We start from the raw sequence: 23,095 nt of genomic DNA, 5'->3' as shown, positions 1-23,095 counted from the left end.
CTGTTCACCTCTGTTCTGGCCGCAGGCGACGAGCGGCGGAGCAGCCCCACCCCGTCCCTATCTGGCCAGAGCAGGGCCAGGGAAGCACGCCATCGGGACTGGCCATTAAGGCCAGTCCCGTCCACCCCGAATTCCCGGTCTGCTCTCCCCCTTCTTCCTCTCTTCGTCTGGCGTCAGAACCGGCCCCCTCCTGCACCGGCCTACAAATGGCCACAAAAGTCTTCAAGGGGCGTAGGCCGGTGCAGGCGGTCGTCAGCAAACGCAACGGAGCAGAGAGTGAGCGTCGTCGTCGGCTATACAAGCCAAAGAGAGGAGAGAGAGGGAGGGGGGGTCTTTCTCGGTCCAGAACAGAACACGAGAGAGAGAGAGAGAGAGAGAGAGAGAGAGAGAGAGAGAGAGAGAGATTGAGAGAATTAGAGAGAAACCGAGAAGAGAGAGGAGCCTCGGAGTGTCTTGCAGGCCCCAGCCGGCCTCGTCGTCTCCAGCAAGCCGAACAGCAACCCCCGGAAGCACCCCCGGTCGGCCATTTTTGAGAGAGAAAAACAGAGCAGAGAGAGACAGAGAGAGAAAAGAGAGAAAGAGTGAGTTTAGAGCGTACTAAAGTCACGCCGGAGCTAAAGGAGAACCAGCAGCGATCGTCGACGCCCCCAGACCAGCCGGAAGCCATCCAGACGCGCCGTCGACCGGTGAGCCCCCCGGCCAAGAACCTCCTCTATTTTCCCCTGTTCGCAGACACGATTTGGCCGGGACTCGCGCCGGTCGTTTCGCGCGAATCCCGGCCCATGCCGTTGTCGGTCCCGGCCCCCACTTGCTGTCGAAGACAAACCACAGTCGCCGGAGCCAACCGGGTCGCCGGAGGAGGTCGAAACCCCTCGGTTTTTGTTGCGCGCATCAACCGTTCGATAAAATGCCTCAATGAGGCTGTTTGGTTCCAAGCTTTGCCGGACGTCAGGCGGTCGGGCAGTGACTAGGTCAGCTCGGGTTTGTGTTGTGGAGACCATCAGGGACTAGTGGAAGCCGAATCGTGGTCTGGGTGTGTCGGCCAAGCTCCGATCGGCGTCCGGGTTGATGAACTCCGATCGGGGCCTGGCCGGTTCTCCGGCGACCAGGCATCAAACACTCCTCAGCTTGATGGGCTGAGGAGAATGATGCCACTGGTCGGACGAAACATCCGGTGAATCGCCGAAATTTCGTCCGGTCAGTGGCCTCCGGTGTTTGAGGCTTGGGAACCGGCTGAACCGGCCCGGTCCTGTTCAAAAACCGGTTCGAGGCCGGTTCATCGATTCGGGTCAATCAGACCTGACCCGGATCCAATTATCCGACCCGAATTAATCAATTCGGGTCGGTTTCGTGGATCCGGGTCGGTCCTGACCGGATCCGGAGATCTGACCCGGTCAATGTTTTGGGTCGAATCCGTTGACCCGGGTCGGGTCTGACCGACCCGGATCCGCGACCCGACCCGGTTTTAATATTATATTATATTATATTATCATTTTATTTATTTTAAAAAAAAATTATTTTTAAAAAAATTTCTTTTTTTTTCTTCTTTTTCTTCCATATTTACTCTTTTTTTAAAAAAAAATTTAAATTTGTTTTAATTATTATTATTATTTTTTAAATTTATGTGGTATATCTAAATGTTTTAATTTATTGTTGTATTATTATGCATGTTGTTATAATTGCATAAATTGCCATGTTTAAATTAGATAAGCCTATACGGTTATGCAGTAGTATTTTGCATGTTATTTGTTACTACTGTTTTGTTATTATTATGCATGTTTTTAATTAAAATACAATTGTATGAACTGTTATGCTTTGAATGTCATCTGACTTAATTAGGATTAGAACCTTAGGCTGCATGTTTATTTTGACTGCTAATCGTTTCTGATTATGCACTCGCTTGATCACCTCACATGTTAGGAGAAAAGTCCTAAAACCAATCCAAATTGCCTGACAAATGTTTTCAGAAATGAACAGGGTAAAATGGTACCGAAAGGGCATTAGTTATCCAACTAGTGTAACCAAGTCCCCAAACTCAGTTAATCTCTGGTTCGCAGGGATAGGGTGATTCTCCCATCACCTTATTTGGGTTTCTAATCGACCCACCCCAATCAATTAGTGGCGACTCCTTGATATAAACCACTTGCATGTTAAATACTTAAATCCTAAGTCGCGATATGGCATCGGCTTGGGAGAGCCCGAGTTAAGTCTCAAACCTAGACTTAGCATATACCAGGCGAAACCCCTCTTTTGCATGTCGACGAAAAAAAGAGCGGGGAGGTCGGTCGCGACAGACTTGCGACTCCGCTGGGGACTTGTTTTTTTTAAAAAAAAGTGGACTTAGGCCAAATTTTTTATCCTGTTCAAAATAATTTTTGTTTGGCGGCAAGGACTTCAGGTACAATACTGACATTAAGGTCTTATTTGTTCTTGCAGGTTCAAATTGATTGTTTATAAATTATTGTGCATGCTTTAATGATTTAGCACTACACTATTACACACACAACCACGCTGCGGGACCTGAGCCGCAATGGGGCATTTTAGGATGGTGTTAAGAAAGATACGACCTCGAACGCGAGCCCGCGATGTAGAAGTTGCCTTTCTTTTCCCCGAAATTTATTTCTAAAAATCGTAAAGAAGTATCTTTAGCCGCTATTCGCGTGACTATAAGATATTCCTTTCGATTTGGCCGAGGTTAAAAGGACTTGACACCAACGCGAGACTGCGACGGTCAGGCACCCTTTTAACTTCATTTTGCTGAGCCAGTCTAGATAGAAATCGAACCTCACTCCTCATGTGCATGTTGTTGTGATTGCCATGGTTCAAGGAAAGGTATATATTCTATCACTTCTCAGTTTATTGTACAGCCTACTTATTCAATTGATTTGTTACTGTTAGGCCACCCTTTGATTGCAGTTTATATACGAGGGATATGCTTATTGCGGAGCTTGTCCATAAAAATAAGCGGCTCCGAGAGACCGTAGCTTCCCCATCATTTATGGAATGAGCATCCGGGAAGGGCCCCCTTTTGTTAAAATCCCCTGTCTTTTATATTTCCCTCTATTTATGTTTAGGGGTTTTGGTTATCTCCTGTAAAAATGTTTATGGGTTGTACTAATGTTAGTATAACTCGGACCGTTTTTTATGCTTTAAATAAATTTTTTTGCCCCTTAATGACACCATCGTGGCCTTCGGCCCAGTGGCATCCGGGGATGTGGCGTAACGGTCCGAGGCAACCGGGGTTCGAACCCCGTGGACGCCGCCTGTAATGTAATATTAATATAAACCTTTTTTCTCATTTTTTTCTTTGCAAATAAAGAAATTATGTAATAATAATATGACTAGGTGATAGAATGATTCTTTATTGGGCATTATACTCATTCATATCAGCGTTTTCACAGGTAGTTACAAAAAATGGCCGAAGAAAACGTCCGTCTCAATAACATGGAAGACGAGATGAAGTTGGTCCTCAACGTGATCCAAAATCTCACAAACCAGGTGGAATCCATTCAGGGCAAGCTCACACCCACGCCTGCAGCAATGGAGGTGGTGTTACCACCACTGTCTACTGAAAAAGACAAAGCCTCCGCCAGCGACAGCAAAATGCCTCAGCTAAAGGACGATCCGCTTCCCCTTGCTGTCAGGAAGCCTGAACTTGAAGCTGTACCAATGACAGAACATGACAAACGCCTTACAAAAGTCGAGGAGATGCTTAAACAACTACAAGGCCCGCAACATGCTGTCCCACTTGACCTGTCTATATACAAACGGGTCAAAGTACCAGAAAAATTCAAGATGCCGGAATTCGAAAAGTATGACGGTACCTCATGCCCCAGACATCATTTGCACATGTATCATGTGCGGATGACCCAGTACGTTGACAACGAACCCCTCATGATTCAGACCTTTCAAGCGAGTTTGACGGGGCCAGCCTTGACATGGTATATGTCGAAAGATGTGGATACTTTTAAGTCTTGGGATGATGCCGCTGATGCATTCCTCAAGCAGTATCAATTCAACCTCGACGTCACCTTTACTCGTGACGATCTGGAACGCGCTGAGAAGAAGAAGAGTGAGTCCTTCAAAGAGTATGCCACTAGATGGAGAAACTTGGCCGCCCAGGTTACCCCACAACTCACTGATCATGAACAAGTAAAGTTGTTCATAAAGTCTCTTCCATATGAATACAGACACCGCCTGGTTGGTACCACTGCTGAATCCCTTAATCGTTTTGTTCCTGTGGGCGAACGAATCAAAATGGGATTGCGTGAGGGGTGGTTTACAGACCCCACTTCCACAAGCAAGAAACTCGGCATGAAGAAGGAGAAAGAACCCCTGACAGATGCGGATGTTGCATACACCCAAACCGTTCGTCCTTCCCCAATGATTCAGATGAGCAGTGGATAGCAACCGGCCTCAAGCCGCAAGCCGCCCCAAAGGCGAAATAACAAAAAGCAGTTCACACCACTCCCTTTGCCTATGTCTCAGATCCTGCCTATTCTACTGGAAAAGAGGTTACTTGCTAAAGAGCCAAAGTGTGAAAATCCTGAGCGTTTCCCCAACTACGATCCCTCCAAGGCATGTGACTATCATTTGGGTGAAATAGGACATTCCGTCAATGACTGTGTTGTCTTGAAAAATAAAGTCCAGAAATTATTGGATGCAAAGATGTTTTCATTCCGCAACGCACCACCCAATCAAGCAGAAGGCGCGGATGTCGTCATTGAGTAAACTGAAGACTCAATTTTTCTCCCTTAGAATAGAGGCATATTTAATAGTTTGAATCCTCCCCTATGTGGGAGCTTTTCTTGCTTTCTAAAGTCTCAGCTGTTTTCTAAGATTCCCAGTTTTCTGAATTTTTAATTATGCTTGGAATTTTAGTATTGCAATTTCCATTCTAACAAATGTAATTCGCCTGAATTATTCAAAAGAATTACAAATGTTTTGTTTTGAGGACTTGAGGAAGTATCCCAAACCGGCCCGTTGATGATATCCAGCCATGTAAAGGAAAGTGTTCTGAGGCCCGGGCTTTCTCATGCTTCCTTGTTTCTAAGCTTTTGAAAATAAAATAAACGTTTTATCATTTTTCAAAAGGGCCAAAAAAAGAACGGTGGTGGAAAAGCGTGCATGTTCATAACCCTGTTTGTTTTTCTAACTCGTTCACTTCGTGTCTCAGAGCATATTCCTTTTTGATTTGTTATTACAAAGGGGATATTTGAAAATGACACAAACTGAAGAGTACATCAGACCCTGGTGATGCTAGCGGACCAACTCATCTGGTAGGGGCAGTTCAAGCGAAGATCATCCAACCTTCAAATGAAACATGGGGCAAATCTCATTACTACCAGAGGGTGATATCAGCTCCAGAGAGTCAAAGAGAATGCTGAGCATTCCTTGACACCATGATGAGCGAAACATCATTTCGTACAAAAGTCGGGGGTAGATCAAGAAAAGATTATCCCTTTTGAAAGAAAAAAGGTATGTCTTATTCCTTAACAAATTGTGGAAATGACATTCCATCCCTTTTCTTTTGCAGATAATGAACTGGGGAACATGCTAGACTCTGACGTGCTAGCAAGCCAGATAGAGCACTAATGTTGGGACCTCTCGAATGAAACATGACGAAGAAGTGCTTAATTGGAAGAGTAGACTAGGGGGCATGCGATCTCCCAGTCCATCAAAAAGGGTGTATTTCGTTCCTAAAGTTCATCCACTTTAGCATAGAAATGACATATATTTTCCTTTTACATAGGACAAAATTGAGTAAAGAACACTCATGGTAACAAGTCTAACTGGAAAGGACTTTGCATATGACAAAATGGCGTCGATGCTGATCCTAACAACCATGGAACCTCGACAGTAGTCGCACCCACATCCATCAAAGACCCTTAAAAGCAGAAATTAGCTTTGCTGCGAATATCCCTAAGTCACCTTATCACCTTATTTGGGTTTCTAATCAACCCATCCCAAATCGATTAGTGGCGACTCCTTGATATAAACCACTTGCATGTTAAATACTTAAACCCTAAGTCGCGATATGGTATGGGCTTGGGAGAGCCCGAGTTAAGTCCCGAACCTAGACTTAGCACGTACCAGGCGAAACCCCTCTTTTGCATGTCGATGAAAAAAAGAGCGGGGAGGTCGGTCGCGACAGTCATTGATGGTTGGTAGCTCCTATACAAAACCCCCATAATCTAAAGGCTATGATGCACCGGACTCACACGCACGCGATGCATCCGAGAATGTCTCCATTTACTTTCACTGATGGAATCCCATGTGCATTGCTTCACTACATCATGACTTTGGTGCATGGCTAGCTCTGCTGAACAAAAATGATGAGCATGCAATTACATACAAGTGGAGGAGGAATACAATGATGTGATGACCGTGTACACTGCATGCACATAAAAACGTATCAAATACTTTACATAACATCATAATGAATGTTCCAAAACCCCATGTATCAACTAAGGGCGTAATTCATTATACTTCTTTTTTTTCGTCCGATTTGTATAGGAAATGTACATTGTACACAAATACGTGTAGTGCAGGTCATCAACAAGGACCCTCCCTCTCAATCAGGAACCTTCACATGGCTTGTTCCCAATTCACCTCATCAGACGGCCACGATGAGATCCCACCAGATCACCCTAGAGCATCGACGACCCTCGGATCTGTCCCATTGTCCCAACTTATAATATGTGCCGGTCTTAAATGGTCATACAAAGCACAGCAATTAGGAGACCCCACTTTTGCCTCTCATGTGACCGACCGTTAACCCTCGCTTGACCTGTCATTGCTCCCACTATGTCCTCCCTCTTCCCTCTTCATGTATAAAAACTAACCCCTTTATTTTTCCATATCACCTAAGTCTTCACATAATAAAGAAATACACCAGTTAGTCGACTTCATCAAGCAAGGGACTCCAAACTGAGAAGAAGGAGGAGGAGGAGGAGAAAAACAAGGGCATCGTGATTGTTTGGAGGTGGTGCAAATGGAGAAACAAGGTGTAGTAGGGCTTGAGATCACGACGGAGCTCAGGTTGGGCCTCCCGGGGGGTGCGGCGAAGCCAAGCTCGAACAAGAGGGTGTTCTCGGAGATCTCCACCGTGGAGGGGAAGGGGTCCACCAGGGAGCCGAAGGCCCCAGCGAAGAACCAGGTGGTGGGGTGGCCGCCGGTGTGCTCGTACCGGCAGAGGTATAGTTTCAATAAGGAGAAGGGAGACGGGGCCGAGGCGACGGCGGGTTCAAAAGCTTACGTGAAGGTGAGCATGGACGGAGCGCTTTACCTAAGGAAGATTGACTTGAGCATGCAAAAGGGATACTCTGATCTTGCATTTTCTTTGGAGAAGCTCTTTGGTTGCCATGGCATTGGTGAGTAGTTTCAAACCCAATCTCTCTCTCTCTCTCTAAATTTTCTCCCTGGTAGCTTTCAATTTGCTGATTAAGTTAGCATTTGTTTGGAGCTTCATATTGTATTGTTACCCTAAGATGATAGGAAAGATGACCATGCACACATGTTCTTGGAAGAATCATGTACGAGCACTGTGGGCAATTTTCAATTTCCGTGTATACCAATATACCTTAGGCTAATTTAGAGATCACAAAGGTATTCTTTCAGGCCATTTCATAGATTGAAAGCTGTGAAAACGAAAATCACCAGAAGCCCAAAAATGAAGGAAACAAAAACAAGAGCATAATTAATTAATTAACTAATCAGTCCATTAAATGCCTATCAAGTGTTATAAATGTACCTGTTGATATGTAGGTGAGGCTTTTAATGAAGGGGAAGGAGCTGAATACAAGCTCATCTATGAAGACAAGGATGGAGATTGGATGCTTGTGGGAGATGTCCCTTGGGAGTAAGTCCCTCTAACCATCCCCCTTTTACATTAATTAACATAATTATGTGAATTATATTGATGCATAGAATAAAGTAATTCTTTTTTCTTATGTTCTAGGCATCATATAATATATATATATATATATATATATATATATATATATATATATATACATATACATACATATATATATGTTCAACTGCATAGGTATTCGAATTGAAACCATGCACAAGTCAATACTCTTCCATGCGTGCAGAGAGACAAAAGCATATGCGGTTATACTATATGGCTCCCTAATTGCAAAGGAAATAGGTCTGGTTTTCGCATTAGAGCCATTTTCGTAAGAGATGCGTGAAAAGAATTAGTTCCTGGTGAAGATCTCGCTTTATTTGATGAACACATGAAAGTTTAGATCATCATAGTACTAGATCTCCTTCAAAAGATTTCCATTTATTTTGGATTGCAGCTATATATGATTAAAATTGATTCAATGAGAACCCGGGAATTGATTGAATGAGAGCACCAAATTTAGCAACTTAATTTGGACCATTTGGATCTGCAGAGACAGCAAACCCTAGGCTTGTGAACTTTAAAGGATTCAGAATTCATTTTATTTGGATGATCGCGGATTAACTTAAATTCCTTCATGCACTGTCTAGTTCTCCTCACGATTTTGTCCCTGCTAGCTTAGTTAATATACAGAAGAAATTCCTGAGGCGATTTGTTATTGGCAATAATGTTCAATGTTCGAACTTTTACTAAAGTCAAATTAAGATCGAATTAAGCAAGTAACCCTTTAGATCCACTATAGCTAATGCTCTTATTTTTAGAACACATGGTTATTATTTCTCTAATGAGAAAAATTAGGTGGAGCCGGCCATGACTTATGCACAACCTCTAGGTCGATTTCACTTGGAGAAATAGAAGAACTAGCGACCCGGAAAAAAGTGAAAGATGTCTCGAATCGTACAGAGGATTTATAAACTTTTTTTCTTTATTTTTTGACCTTTAAGTCATTGGCATAAATGTCAACGAAATAATTTCGGCATTTGACACTGGCTCCCTCAAAAGCTAATGTGGCCGACATGGGCAATTCCCCCATTATGGTGTCGGGAAGTTGACAAAACTGTCCTCGATGGCCAGAACTGGTCAAGACATGGCATCATCACGAGGGCATCCCACATGATGATTCTTTCCTTCATTCCCAGTCTTTGATTTCTTATTGCAGAGATCATTTGTAGAAATGGGACATGCATAAATCGCACCGATTGATCTGTTCATGACTAGAGCAAGTTGATAATTAGGTTTTTGGGTTTCTGAAACCCTTGGAAATTAGTCAGTGGAAAGTAGTAAAAAATATCAAACTAAGGAACAGTTACAGCGCACATCTGTATGTAGTTCATCGATGTCGTCATGTCTAGTGTTGTTTGCAGTCAGCATCGTCGTTGTGGTCGCGTGTTCATCGTTATAACGAAATCCATGCCTGTCCTGCTATACCAGGATGTTCATGGAGTCGTGCAGAAGGCTGAGGATAATGAAGAAATCAGAAGCCAAGGACATTGCAATACTGCAGACCAGGGACTTCCTCAAAGGCACCTTGAAAGACGATAACTGATGAGAACAAGCAACACTTTTGTGATATGGAGGAACTTGACATGATTCCTCTCATCTTCGTTGTGTCTTCAGATTAGAACATGGTCTTGATTAGTTAATGGAATAGCCGAATACTCGTCGAATTAAGGACAACTCCCTTACATGGGAATGCTTAACTAGCAGTACATCACTTAGATGGATGCTTTCAGTTGTTGTTGTCTGTTCAAAGATGATTATCTGTGTGCTGAATAATTGATATATCGTCTCCGTTATATCATGTATATGGTTAATACTTAATAGGCTCCACATATCCATGGCGCTACAGCTTCTGATTGTCTCGTAGAAAATGGCATTTAGGGTTAAGGATAGTTGAAACACAAGCAGTGAAAAATACAACTGGAACTGAGCCATTTGAAACGATGAGTTCAAGTTGATACTTTTCAACTTGCAGAGATTCCTTTTGAAAGCTGGTGAGTTCGGCTCTGGAAATGGCTTTGAGTTTTCACAAATATGCTTAATCATATACTAATTATTCTACGGTGGGCACAGCATGAACATGTCCCTGAATTGCATATGACATATTAGCTAGGAGCTTTACATGCATGTAGAGACTTCAGTAGGCATTTTCACATTTCATCTTGTTCAAAGTACGTAGATCTGGTTGAATCACTACATGCGTCTTTAATATTGAGCAAGCTTATTAAATAGGTTTTTGTTTCTTGAATGAGATCACACTTAGTTCACTTCGTGCATGATGAATCGTATTTCATGAGGTATGACGTAATAGATCGGATTTCCTGGAGACGATTGAGTTATGAGACACCATCCAAGCATGTTATGTATATTTTTATTTCCAATTTGATGCATTCTAAAGATTGTTTACTTATAAATTAATTTTTCTAATTTGATTATGAGATAACCTACGTATGACACACCAAAATACGTAACTCGTAATTTATTGATTCAAACCACGTGTTTAGTTCACAATGAGGTGAAAAGCTTTTTTGCTTTTACACATACATCATCCCACTTGGCACACTTTTTGAAATTTAATTTCAATAAGGAACTAGGTCTACACGGTGTCATAGGATCGATAATTTTTTGTTTAAGAAAACCTTTTCCTCATGAGACAAGAAATTTTATTTTTTTGGAGGGGGAGGGGGGGTGTTTTAGAAACTATGAAAGACTAAAATTCCTAAAAAGAAAAAAGCACCAAATTAAGCTTAGAAGATTTTAGAGATTATAGGACTTGTAATTTGATTTCTTAGGTGCATGAAAAAGCACAAGAATCATAAGATCCGTGCATAGCCATCAGTGCACTTCCAAGCAATCATGTCATGATTGCATCCGTGAATTTACAGAGGCCTCTCACGCTCGCATACGCTTAAGAAAAATGCATGCCAAGCGGTCACCGAAAGCTCATCAACGAGGGAAAACTTTTCTGATGTCTCGTCAAATGGGTTTCGAAGATCAAAGTGAGGATGACTTGAAGCAAGGGGATCGTGTCCATGTCTTGCCAGATCTAGCAAAAAGGCACTATATGGTCAGACATCCAACTCAAGAACGCATTCGGGACGATCACCATGACCATCTCTCTCTCTCTCTCTCTCTCTCTCTCTCTCTCTCTCTCTCTCTCTCTCTCTCTCTCTCTCTGAGCACATGAGGTGTGCCTTTCCAGTTTAGCAAGAGAGTGGCAGCAACGTTAGTGGAAGTGCTGCTCTACTGTTTCGCCATTTTAAGCTGACAATGAAAGGTACCATGAAGCTTCCACCGCGAATGAAGGGAGTTAGGTCAATCTGGTTGGAAAGCACGGTCGTGTACTGGCGATGTGGGGAAGCAAGTTAATCAACTTTTGATAAAAAAAAAAAAAAAGAGAGGATTGTACTGTCGAATATGAAGAATTTATCTTTTGAATTACCAAAAACTGGTTCCACTAATTTGATCAATAGCACATGACTATACGGTGCATGGCACTTGTTTAACTTCCTTTCGTGTCTATGTAGCTATATCGACGAATTAGCAGTTAATCTATTTGCTCGTGCTTTTGAGTGAATCAATGGCCAACTAGGTATGTTAGTGAGAAGTGCAATAAAGAGTACGGCTTCTAGATAAATGGGTCTTCTGAAAAATCCTGGTGTTTCATGCAATCATTTAGAGTCACACAAGTAATCAACTCGAAGTCATAGTTTCAAAGTACGAGAGAATGAAAAAGTGGCGAAGTTTCACATATTGCAAGAAAAATAAATGTGCACGCATTATGTTATGAGCAACTATAACATTCATCTCCAGTGTAAATAAAGTTTTACACAAGCGATCTAATACGCCATTAATTTAAAAGAGTGGGTGGTTATACTTTTCAAATCAAAGGTGGACGATGCCACCTGTGTAAAACTTTTTTTTTTTTTTGTGGCTACACTGGCGATGCATGTATCTTCTAAGTAAAAGTTTCAGATATTGAAAGCAAGATGTCAAGAAAGTAAGAACAAAAGTCATTGCAACACCCAAATTTGCTGAGCCCCAATGAGCAGAACTTCTAACGACGGGCCTCGTTTGAAGGCTGAGTTTTAGGGACAGGTTTCGGCCCATTGCAGATGAGGTGGGCCTGTTGGGCCTCAGGGTCATGGGTCATGTTTTGCTGGGTATTGGGTAATAGAAAGGGAAGCCCTACTCTTCTTCTGCTGGGTACAATTACACAAGAGGCGAGGCTCGACCTCACCCCGACTAGCCGTGATCTGCTACTCCAACCCACCTGGCCGAGACGACGCCAGACCGGCCTACATCGTCGCAACCCCTACAACCGCCGTGACCAGTACCATCTCCCCAGCAACAGGGAGGTCGGCCTCACCATGTTGAGCGAGGTCGAGGGGGCAAGCAAGGCTTGTCCTCGCTAGTGGCTGGCGGGGGTGAGCTTCACTAGAGACCGCGAGGTCGACCTCGCCGGCCAAAGGAAAAAGGACAGACAAAAAAAAAAGAGAGAGAGAGAAAGAAGAGAAAAGGAATAAATAAATAAAATCCGAAAAAATATTAAAATATTATTAAAAATTATCAACATCGGCGCTGACAGCGCCTCGTAGGATAGCTGGCATCCACATCGGCGATTTCCTGTCAAAATTCTCCCGATGGACTCGATTGGCAAAAAGCTTAGAATTCAATTAGCACAATTAAAAGGTTTATGACTAAATTGACAAAAGTGCAATAGGTTCAAGACTTTTTGGACAATTTTCTCCCTATTTGGGATTTTTTTTTTGTAGGGTTAATACTATCTGTGACAAATTTACCCCAAACTAATTTTTTTACCACAAAAAACCCCAAACCGGTACACTTGTGACAAATTTACCCTCCCTTAAATTAGAATAATACCACAGAAAATTACAAATCGGTACACATGTAAAACCCCAAACCGATATACCCATCAACTGGCACGTGTCATCCAACTTAAAAATTTGACTGTAAAATTTAAAGGAAACTAATGGAGGGTAAAATTATCGCAGGTGTATTGATTTGAAATTTTTTATGATCAATTTATCAAAAGTGTATCCATTTTTGTAAAGTTGGAGGGAGCCCTCTTAGCTAGCTTTTAAGTGTGGGGTGTCTTGTCATGGCTCCGAGTCAAGGGCATCAATTTGCCACCGACAGACGCTCCACCGCACGCGGCGCCAGGGTGTCAATGGTTTGCGGCCACGGAAAAAAAAGTCCGTGGGTTCCTATCATCCAATGTGCAAAATCATCAGCGTTTTGAAAGTGGAAAAAAGGTGAATTAAGTTCAAAGCGATGGAGAGCTATTTGAACGGGGAAATTTGAACGCTTTTCGATTAGGCTATAATTAACACCTTCGAATTTATTATTATGATAAAATTACGGGTTCATCAACATCGAGAGAGATTTATTGAGTTTCGTAATTAGAGTCATTATCGATTGCATCGAATGAGTCCCGGGTTAATCATTTTATTGAGAGAAAACCTAAACTCGACGATGGACTCCCAAAAGGCAAATGTGCAGTACTCGATGCGAAAAGACGGAGTATTGAAAAGATCGTTCGAGCGATTAAGCACGTGACTTCGAACGTCGCGTTTTTAAAAGCGTTCGGCGTTCCGAATCCTTAGCTTCTCTCTTCTCGATTCCAAATTTATTATCCGCTTTCGTTTTCTTTCTAATCCAATCTTCTCTCCCGCCGATCGAAGCACCGAGCCTTGCCATAGCATACCCTGTTTTTTATCCACAATTTTGCCATGGCGAGTATTTGATAATTATGCTGTTATGATTATCCCACCCCATTCGTTTCACGATATTATTTTTTCATAGAAATAACGAAATATCTTATAGCTTTTTGCGTATAAAAAAAAACACCGGAATTCATAAAATTCACGTTGAGTCGATTCGCCGTGTCTTTTAAAAGACCCTCCTTTATATAGATACATATATGTCGTAAGAGAAACCCAAACAATCAAATACATAAAGTATATGTATATTCGCATTTAATACGATATCTGTGGAATTACCCAAAACGCGATTATATATTAAGGGAATAATATCCCGAAAATGATATTATTTCCCTAAAAACAAAATGCGGGGGGACATGTGTTCGGCCCCCGTGCGATTTCAATCCGCAATTATCTTCGAGCCGTACGTTTCAAACCAACGGTCGTCACCCCCCCATCTGCCCTATCTCATAAATACCCCCCCACGAGAATCGCGGTAGAAGCAGCGAAGAAGCAAACGAAGAAGAAACGAAGAAGAAACGAGAAGCAAGAAGAAGAAGAAGCGACTCCCCCGCTCGTTTCGCTCTCGATCTGCTCCGCCGCCGCCGTAGTCTTCCCAGGTACATTCTTCTTCTTCTTCTTCTTCTTCCTCTTGCGCTGGATCTGCAATGCCAAGATACTCGCCTGAGCAGCAGCGGCGCCAAGGGGGACGTGCTCGATCCTTCTTGCGCCCCCCGGGAATTTCGGCTCTTTTCCCGATTCTGGGTACGCGTCGAATCTGTGCTTTCTGAGGAAAAAAGCTGCATTTGGGCGTTGGGTGTGCGTTTTGGTTTCTGGGTTGCGATGGCGCTGTTGCGGGCCGAGGCCATTCCGATTCTGGGCAAGAATCCGGATGTCCATTCGGTTTTTTCTTTAGATATTAACCGAAAAAGTTTGTGGGATTTAACGTAGGGAACATTAAGCATGTCGAAATGTGCAATCAGGAGGTGCAAATCGGGATATGCAGCATAATTTGGTGAAACTAATGTGTGAAGCAATGTTTCTGTTCTTTCCTGGTCCGTTTTGTCGACCGTGGATTGAACCGTTTAGTTTCTAGCGTTGTGCCTTTTCGGTTTCTGATCTCTGATCTTGTGGCGGGTGTTCCGCAAATACAAGCACTTGACTTGCAAATTTAGGTGCATTATCGTTTGCTTCATCGTTTTCCTTTGCTGATGCAGGAATTTCTACCCATCTAGATCTCTTTTTTGTTCACGGCACTGTCTGTTAATCGGCAAGCTGGAAATCTTGGATCCCGTCCAAAAGGCTCCAAATAGTTGAGGAAATCTCCAGGGAGATGACGAACAGCGTTGCTAATGGTGCTACTATCAACAATTCACTGGAGAAGCCCTTCAAGATCTTCATCGGGTACGATCCACGCGAGGACCTTGCTTATGAGGTCTGCTGCTACTCTATTCTGAAGAGATCATCGATTCCTCTTGAGATTAACCCCATCAAGCAATCTGAATTGAGGAAGAATGGCTTGTATTGGCGGGAGAGGGGGAAGCTCGAGAGCACTGAGTTCTCATTCAGTCGGTTCTTGACTCCACATCTGGCTAATTACGATGGTTGGGCAATGTTTGTGGACTGTGATTTTCTCTATTTAGGGGACATCAAAGAATTGAGGGGACTGGTGGATGATAAATATGCTGTAATGTGTGTTCAACATGATTATACGCCTAAAGAAACCACAAAGATGGATGGAGCCGTGCAAACGGTCTATCCCAGGAAAAACTGGTCTTCAATGGTATTGTATAATTGTGGACATCCCAAAAACAAGGTGTTGACACCTGAGGTGGTGAATACCCAGACAGGTGCTTATTTGCACAGGTTTCAGTGGCTTGATGACGATGAGATTGGCTCGATACCGTTTGTGTGGAATTTCCTTGTGGGGCATAACAAGGTTGTCGAAAATGATCCCAGTACGTTCCCTAAAGCCATACATTACACCCTTGGAGGTCCGTGGTTCGAAGCTTGGAAGAACTGCGAGTTTGGAGATTTATGGACCAAAGAGTCGGAAGAGTATCAGAAGGAGGCCAAAGCCAAAGTCGAATAGCTGTGTACTAAGATTAATTTACTATGATTAGTCAAGGTCGTGATGATGCTTCATTCTCATTACTTGATAAATTTTTTATTTCATTCTGGCCTGAAGATGCTAATTCTGTTAGCAATTACTAATGTGGAGTGTTGCTGGCATATGCCACACTTTAGATGTTCTTAAGTATCTACAATTTTTTAATTGTAGTAGATGAGTGTGATGTGATAGCATTTATATAACTATTCAATAAATCTTAAGATGATTTCAGTATTCGATGAGAAATTTATGACTTGTGATGGTTTTTGCTAACAACAGATGCATCTTCCCCCTCTCGCTTGGCAGATGATTAACATTTTTGCCACTTGCGACTCACCTAATTTTGCAAGTGATGCCTAGCTCTGCTTATGTAGAGCTACAGATATTGTCATAATGCTTTTCGCTGCATATTTTGGCTCCCCTTTTCCTATGTGGTCTGTCGATTGCCCAAGACAAACTAGACATGTTTGATTACCCGTGTATGAAAGTTCTCCTACTACTTTAGTAAAGTTGAAGCTGTAAAATTCCAATATATCGTAAAGATCTGTCTTCGTGCTTGCATTCTGTGAGCATTCTCTTTATTAATCATTCTCAATCCTCCTTGGCTTGCCGAAAAATGTTGCTGCAGAAGTTAGATGTTGCTTTTCATTGCTTTTTCTAGTCTCTCCCGAAGTTATTACTTCATTAGACCGGGAATGGCGTTGTTCTCTCTCTTCTTGTGATCAATTTTCCCGGAACGTACTCTTCCTTATCGCTGTGGGATATGTTGATGCTTAAGCATTCATGCCTGCCTAGATGGATATTAATCAAAAGTCAATGCTTTATATATTTTTCTCAAAGTTGGTACGTCTGTCGAGTTCATGATATAAACTCAGAGCATCAATGTTTTGGTCAATTACCAACCATTTGACAGCAATCCACTTTACACGGTTAACAAAACTTAGTCCTGATGCTCGGTTCAGATATAAGGGATCATGATTGCATGTTTGTTTCCTTTTTGGTCATCCTGATCCCTATAGTTCAGCTGAAGCTGAAACTTTCCTTCTTTTCCTTTGCTTTTGGACCAAGTTCAAGCTCAAGGATGGTCACATTCAGGGAAAGTAGGAATGATGACCGTTTAATGTTGTTCCTCTCGTTGATTTGGCAGTCACTATCAACAATTTGCCCGTCTCTGGTACCATTTTGCCTCAGAAATGGATAGACTAATATACTCCATCTTGTAACTACTCTGAATTTTGCCGATAGTTTCAGCTATTTCTTCTCTTTTGATCCTGCAAATATGCTTTCAAGGTCTATCAATGCATTTGCTCTGCGTCGACGGGCTGAGCTAGCTGTATCTGTCCAATGTGATCTTGCCATTTCATTGAGGACCGACTAATTTAGCGCGATGTCTGTGATGTGGGGTCGGACAATGCCAGTGTTGTTGGTCCCCCTGAAGCTGAAACTCGACAGTAGATGCTGAAATTGAGTAAATGTTTGCGGTATAGCGATGGATAAGGATTTAAGTTATTGGCAGTTGGTCACGGGCAGCCTTCAATCATTAGTGTATTTGTTACCGGCTAATTGTTTCTGAACTTCTCAAGGGGGAATGCCTTAAAAAAAAGGAATAATAAAGGGAAAAGAAAAAACGAAAGAAAAGGTCAAACCACGTATCGATAAGAAACTCTTTAGACACCTTTTCATGTGATGCACGCAATGGTCCCATATGTGGTGGTTGCACTTGCATCTCGGCCTTCCATCGCGGGTCTCGAGTGCCCCCCACACCGATCGATGGTCGCGGTAGTCGCGTCGTGATGATCCGAGCCCGGCATCTCTCATGCTATGATCACGTGTCTCCTCCGTGGATATCAACATAACCTCACATGGATTGGATCGGGCTGCCGAGCGGACAGGTGTCTCTCTGTAAGCACCTTTCTGGGGGGCGGCAATGTCGAAATGCCCATGACTGTTAGTTGGAAGCATCAATCCAAGTGGTGGGGCAGATGGAAAGGGACCCATGAGCCATTCCTACTCCCCCCCCTTACGATCACGATGAATGGAATCATTCGGTGCAGGTGCGGTCTGCATCTAATCCTTGAAAGGAACGACTCTGTTTCGTCGGCAGCAGGAGAAAAGGTATCGACTCTGTTCTGCAGCATATAAAGCTGCTCTGATAGAACAGGAGCCAGTTCATCATTTCTCCGAGTTTCGTTCTCTGCCCACTCTCGGACTTGGCAACAATCATGGAGGGCGCACCGGATGCTCAGGAGATGTCGTACTTCGATCATGTTCAGAAGCGTAACGAGGAGAAGGGCTGCCTATATGCATGGTCCGTTCACATCTCTTTCTCTATTATTCCTGCTCTCTATAGTTTTTCGAGGTTTCTGACGGTTACTCAAGTCTTTCCTCGGTAGCGGAAAATAGCCAAAGGATTTACCTATAGAAACTAACAACATAGCAAGAGAAAGGACGGAAATCACCTCTATTTTTAGCCGAACATGCGAAAGAGTTGCTTTTGTGGTTATCTTTGTGAATAGCTTCATGCGAATCCCACGAATAGGGCTCATCAAAATCGAATAGTCAGCCATAAACACGACAGTGCTTGGCACGGTTCTAGCAGTGCAGAGAGAAGCCATGCCCGTTTGGCTCGCACAGTCGGTATAAGCAGCCGTTATTTTCTTTCTTCTGCTGCTTATTTTCTTTCTTTCTTTCTTTCTTTTGCTGCTGTTCGGTTTTGCATGAAATTCCCCTGTGGATTTCCTCCAGGGACAAACTAAGACTTGGAGATCCTGAGAATTCATAGTTTTGTGTTTTTGCCAATGCATCATAGTCATATTACTCTCCCTCCTGCTCTCCTGAATTTATGTAGTCGAGCCAATTTGGTCGTGCAGTTTGTTCACGCTGTGCTGCTGCTGTTGCTGCTTTGAGACTTGCGAGTGCTGCTTGGAGGCTATCTGCTGTTGCTGCTAGTTTAACCAAGAATTGTTCCTTCATTATGGAAAGACAATAATGTTTGAAAAGACCATATTTCTTCTGTGTGCAGTCGTTTGGAGATTTCATTATCCAATAATTGGTCATGTAAATGGGTTTACCAAATTGAAGGGTGCGTGATTCGAGGTCTGTAATAACATGAACGTGTTTGTTTGATATTCCTCCCAGAGTTCCTTTCTCTTACGTTTCAGATTCGTCGAGATGTTCCAATTTTCGATCACCACGAATGAGGTTTATGATCACATAAGCGATTGAAGGCAATTCCTGATAAGCTGCCAATACATCTCGAGCTGAATGACAGAGAGTTTATTTACATGTCAAAATTTCATATAGAATATACAATTTACAATGACTAACAACAGAAGATGGCATGTTATGAAAACAAAACTGACCATGCAACGGGCCCAACAATCAGGAAAAAAAAGAAAATTCTCAGCAGAATCTCATTGATAGTTCCAGTCACCTCTAGCTACCTATAACGGGTTTCTCCCCTCATCAATTTCGATGACAAGGAGATGCTCAGGGTCTGACCCCTTTGGTCCTTCAGAGTAGAGTGTCGAGAGATAAGCCTTGTATCCTGGGAGGTAACGGGAGACAAAATCTTTGACCTACAAAATGCAAAACTTCTACTCTCAGAATTCAAAAATCAGATGGCTGCTGCGTGTACAACTAACACCAGAGCATGTCAAAGACTGATGAACAGGAAAGCACCTCCTCATCAGACATCCCCGGATTTCCGGCCTCTCTCATGGCAATTTCTGCCTGAAAAAATTTCACCAAGACGTTTTGTACACAGTTAAAATCATGACAGAGAAAATAAGTGACACGGTGAATTTGCAGATGGGATTCTATAATTTGATAGAACATAATGTGGTCATAGGGAAGGTGAGATGCCAACCTGCAAGCGCCATTGGTAGACCCAACTGGGGTCCTGAATCTTGATGATTATCCATGCCTTGACGAATTTGTCCCACGCATCATAATAAGCTTCAAGATTCTTGTTTACAGTCTCTAGCTGTATAACAGACACAGAAGGTATTAGTCCAATGACGAAAAAAGTCAGCCACACATCTGCAAGATTCTTTGAGTTCCAACCTGTGGATCAACAGCTTTGACTACATCTGCTGGCAAGGGTTTGAATCCAAGCATCCAACCTTCAAACAAAACAGCCTAGAAGACAAGCGGAAGTCATAACATCATTGATGGAATAAAAGAAAATCGAAATTCAAATCTGCAAGAGGTGATCAAATCCACAAAAGATCATAGCCATGCCCACAGCTGAGTCAACCTTTCGTCAGGCATCTCCTGAGAGAGGATAACCCACTATATAACCCCACCAATTCTGCTCGCCTCGTAGTTGCCAGTATTTATACTACCAAGTCATTGCGACTTTAACATCTCTATAGTCCATGCCCCTTCTACCGGTTATAAAAGACATACACAATCGAGTTTTCAACTAGTGCAAGTTCATCCTCTCACCATCTTGCTGCTGCATTTTTGCCGAGAAATTTCTTACCGTTAATGGCCCTTCCACTTCTGGCCAAGTGGATGGATCAGCTCTGTCACCCTTTCCATTGTAAGCAGACTACAAGGGAGGAGAACTCGGCATTGGTGAATTTTATTGAATCATTGAGATAAAAAGTTTTGAGTTGTTGGCTCACTTTATCATATCGAGGTAGCTTCATCTTCATGCCTAAAAAATTGGGGCAATAAGAATTAATAATGGACTTGCAGGATGTGCAAAAGTGAAATAAAGGTGATAGATTCCACCTTCCTTAGTCAAATTGGTCACAGCAGTGAGTGTTTCGACAGAGAATTGAAGATCATGGCTTCCTGCATTTCCACGCAACTGGGTACAAAAGTAAAGAGATGAAAATGGGGATGAGGGCACAAGTAGGGGACAGGAATAAACCTCACTCCTGCAGTTAAGATTTAGATTTAGAAGTTATCATTACCTCTAGAAGTGCATTTCCGGGATTTTCTTCCCTCAGTTTAGCCTGCAGATTGAACAGAATCAGTTTGATAATGGAAAGTAATCAAGAAGAGGCAATGCTGCACTCAGATAGTAGTACCTGACCCTCTGCTGTCAAATAAAAATCATCTATCGATAACGTTGCGCATTTCCTGACATTAGATTAGTATATCAGAATCTTCATACGCTAAATTTAAGCAAACTTAAGCTTCTTGCTATTAATCCCACCTGCCAGTGACCTTGAAAAGATAGTCAAGGGCAAAAACTAGTGTTGTCTTGCCACAACCTTGGGGAGCACTAAAACCAATCTGCGCGAGGATAAAAAGTTGTTGTTTACTCGCACAAACCAACCAACAAACAAGGCCATTACTGTATCGAGCCTAGTCAACTAGATGAATCCTCCTAGGCAGGTACATCGTCGATTGCTTCTTAAAAAGAGATTAATCAGAGATAGCCACATCAGCCCTATTCTTGACGTCATTGTTTATCATCAGGATCAACGTCATGAAGTATTGAAATCAGCGACCCTAAAGAACTAAAAGTTTCCTCAAATGTCCTCCGTCCTTCGACTTCTTGCCTCGAGGAATTTTAGGGTAATACAACAAAATGGCACCTACCACGAGAGGTGGGATATCTTCCCCCTCCTTGAACTTGGAGTAGTGCTGAGCAATCTGATCTTCACACCACAGAAAGACGGGAATATAGTAGTGATAGAACCTAGCCTTTTGGGGAACTGTGAGGTAGAGCTCATTGAGCTGAAACAACCGACTGAGTTGTAAGCCATAGGCCAACCATTTATCGAGGGACTCGGCCACCTTTTCCGGGTTCAGACCCAACTTGTCAAAGAGAGGACCCGAGCAAATGAAATCGAAAAGGTCCTGCACGGAGGAAACTTGGGCGGGCTTGGTAGGGAATATCGAGTAAACCGGTTTCAGCCTCCATCTGGTGCCGCCGGTCTGGCGATGAATGGAAGAGCCCTGCATCCACGAGCATCCATCTGTAGCAGCAGGAAGAGCTCCTAAAAAGAAGCGAAAGGAACGAGAACACGTCAGGCACGTCCCAAAATCGTTCGCCGAACAGCTGGCGACCGAGCCTTTTCGACCCGAGAGTGGATGGATTCGCTCGAGATTCAGTTCATGATTAAAAAAAAAAAGAAAACTTGCTCAGCTAGATACGAATCGCAATCAAATTCAATCGGTGGGCTCAAGTGCCGACTTCCAGTTTCACCTCAAATTCATGAACAACGCAAGCGACATTGCCTAGAAAGCTCAAACCATACGAAAAGTTCAACAAACATCGGGACCAGCGAATGGGCGATGCTCCAGCTTATTCCAAGAGCAGAACGGACGTTTCCCATCGCGGAAGGAAACGGAACGAGATGCAGGCTGCGACTCGAAAATCCATAAATAGAAGAAGAGAAAAAAAAAATTCAAACAGAATAATCGGATACAGCCAATTATTTAATCCGAAACAAAGTGGACCGACATCACTGCTGCGCTCGCACGCACGACACCGCCAAAAGCAAATTCCGGAATCTCATTCCCCCCCGGCGGCGGCGGCAACAGCAGCAGCACCAGAAGAGCGCATCGAAGGAAGCCGGTGGACTTCGCGAGTAATCACAAGCGCGCGAGAGCAGCCGAAACGGAGCGAGCAAGGAGAAGAGAGTCACCTGATCGGGCGCGGAGAGGGGAGGGGGAGACCTCGGAGGGACGAGCGGACGGCGCGAGGCCGGTCGGATGGCGGCACGGGGCCGCCGCGCGCGGCCTGGGTCCGTCGCCGCGAGCAGCGGAGGACGAGCACGCGGAGAGCGAGGCGGCCGTCGACGGCGGCGAGAGCGCGCTCAGAACCGCCATCTCTCTCTCGCTCTCTCTCGCTCGGAGGAGGAGGAGGAGAAGGAGGAGGACGAAAGTGGAGAGATAAGAAGCGATGGAAATGGAGTGACGTTCGGTCCAATAAACGAGCAGCGACATGAAGGAAAAATCGGGGGTTCGCAGTGTTCGTTTTTCTGTTGCCTTCCCCGGGCCCCACCCCTTCCGGAAAAATTAGAGGCCTCCGTAATTTTACTTAGGGGTGTGCAAAAGAACCGGGACCCGCCCGGACCGACCGGAATCGCTTGGAACCGGACCGGAACCGGTGGTTCCCAAGGGAACCGGTACTGTTTGGGCCGGTTCCCGGTGTGGAACCGCCCACCCGCCCATCCGGACCGGACCGGTAATATAATAATAATATATTTTTTTTAATTTTTAATTAAAAAAATCTGACCAAAAAAAATTAAAAAAAAGAAGAAAATTTGTTATCATGTCTGAAGCTCTTGTGTAGTTGGGATACCTTGGTCATTTTTCCCAATAATTAATGGGTACCTACTTGATTTATGGATGATATGGTTAATATAATCGATCATAGTGTAG

General features: G+C 43.4%; 3 protein-coding genes across 4 annotated transcripts; 2 read left to right on the top strand and 1 right to left on the bottom strand.

The window, feature by feature from the left end:
- Positions 1-6,847: 6,847 nt before the first annotated feature.
- LOC115678257 (auxin-induced protein 22C-like) lies at positions 6,848-9,708 on the top strand. The gene is made up of 3 exons (XM_030601595.2): positions 6,848-7,373; positions 7,768-7,861; positions 9,344-9,708. The coding sequence occupies exons 1-3, from the start codon at positions 6,995-6,997 to the stop codon at positions 9,456-9,458; spliced, it is 588 nt and encodes a 195-aa protein (XP_030457455.1). The 5' UTR covers positions 6,848-6,994; the 3' UTR covers positions 9,459-9,708.
- Positions 9,709-14,098: 4,390 nt separating this feature from the next.
- Positions 14,099-18,898, top strand: LOC115678455 (protein CDI). Its single transcript, XM_030601861.2, has 3 exons — positions 14,099-14,255; positions 14,853-18,053; positions 18,616-18,898. The coding sequence occupies exon 2, from the start codon at positions 14,969-14,971 to the stop codon at positions 15,725-15,727; it is 759 nt and encodes a 252-aa protein (XP_030457721.1). The 5' UTR covers positions 14,099-14,255; positions 14,853-14,968; the 3' UTR covers positions 15,728-18,053; positions 18,616-18,898.
- Positions 18,899-19,002: 104 nt separating this feature from the next.
- Positions 19,003-22,622, bottom strand: LOC115678422 (D-glycerate 3-kinase, chloroplastic). Of its 2 annotated transcripts, XM_030601818.2 has the most exons (12): positions 22,357-22,618; positions 21,305-21,705; positions 20,916-20,995; positions 20,788-20,839; positions 20,671-20,712; positions 20,486-20,564; positions 20,377-20,408; positions 20,232-20,300; positions 19,811-19,885; positions 19,614-19,730; positions 19,427-19,477; positions 19,003-19,323 (listed from the first exon to the last, which is right to left on the bottom strand). In XM_030601818.2, exons 1-12 carry the CDS (start codon positions 22,538-22,540, stop codon positions 19,189-19,191), a joined length of 1,317 nt encoding a protein of 438 aa, XP_030457678.2. In that variant the 5' UTR covers positions 22,541-22,618; the 3' UTR covers positions 19,003-19,188. The 2 variants fall into 2 exon arrangements, with proteins under 2 accessions (XP_030457678.2, XP_056167390.1); XM_056311415.1 differs by lacking the exons at positions 20,788-20,839; positions 20,916-20,995 and having other exon boundaries at positions 22,357-22,622.
- Between the last annotated feature and the right edge of the window lie 473 nt (positions 22,623-23,095).

Source organism: Syzygium oleosum, unplaced genomic scaffold (assembly GCF_021117445.2).
Source record: "Syzygium oleosum isolate NSW1041296 unplaced genomic scaffold, Sole_v2.1 Sole_v2.05, whole genome shotgun sequence".
Lineage (NCBI taxonomy): Eukaryota > Viridiplantae > Streptophyta > Magnoliopsida > Myrtales > Myrtaceae > Syzygium > Syzygium oleosum.
This window is presented reverse-complemented; position numbering and strand designations above follow the sequence as displayed.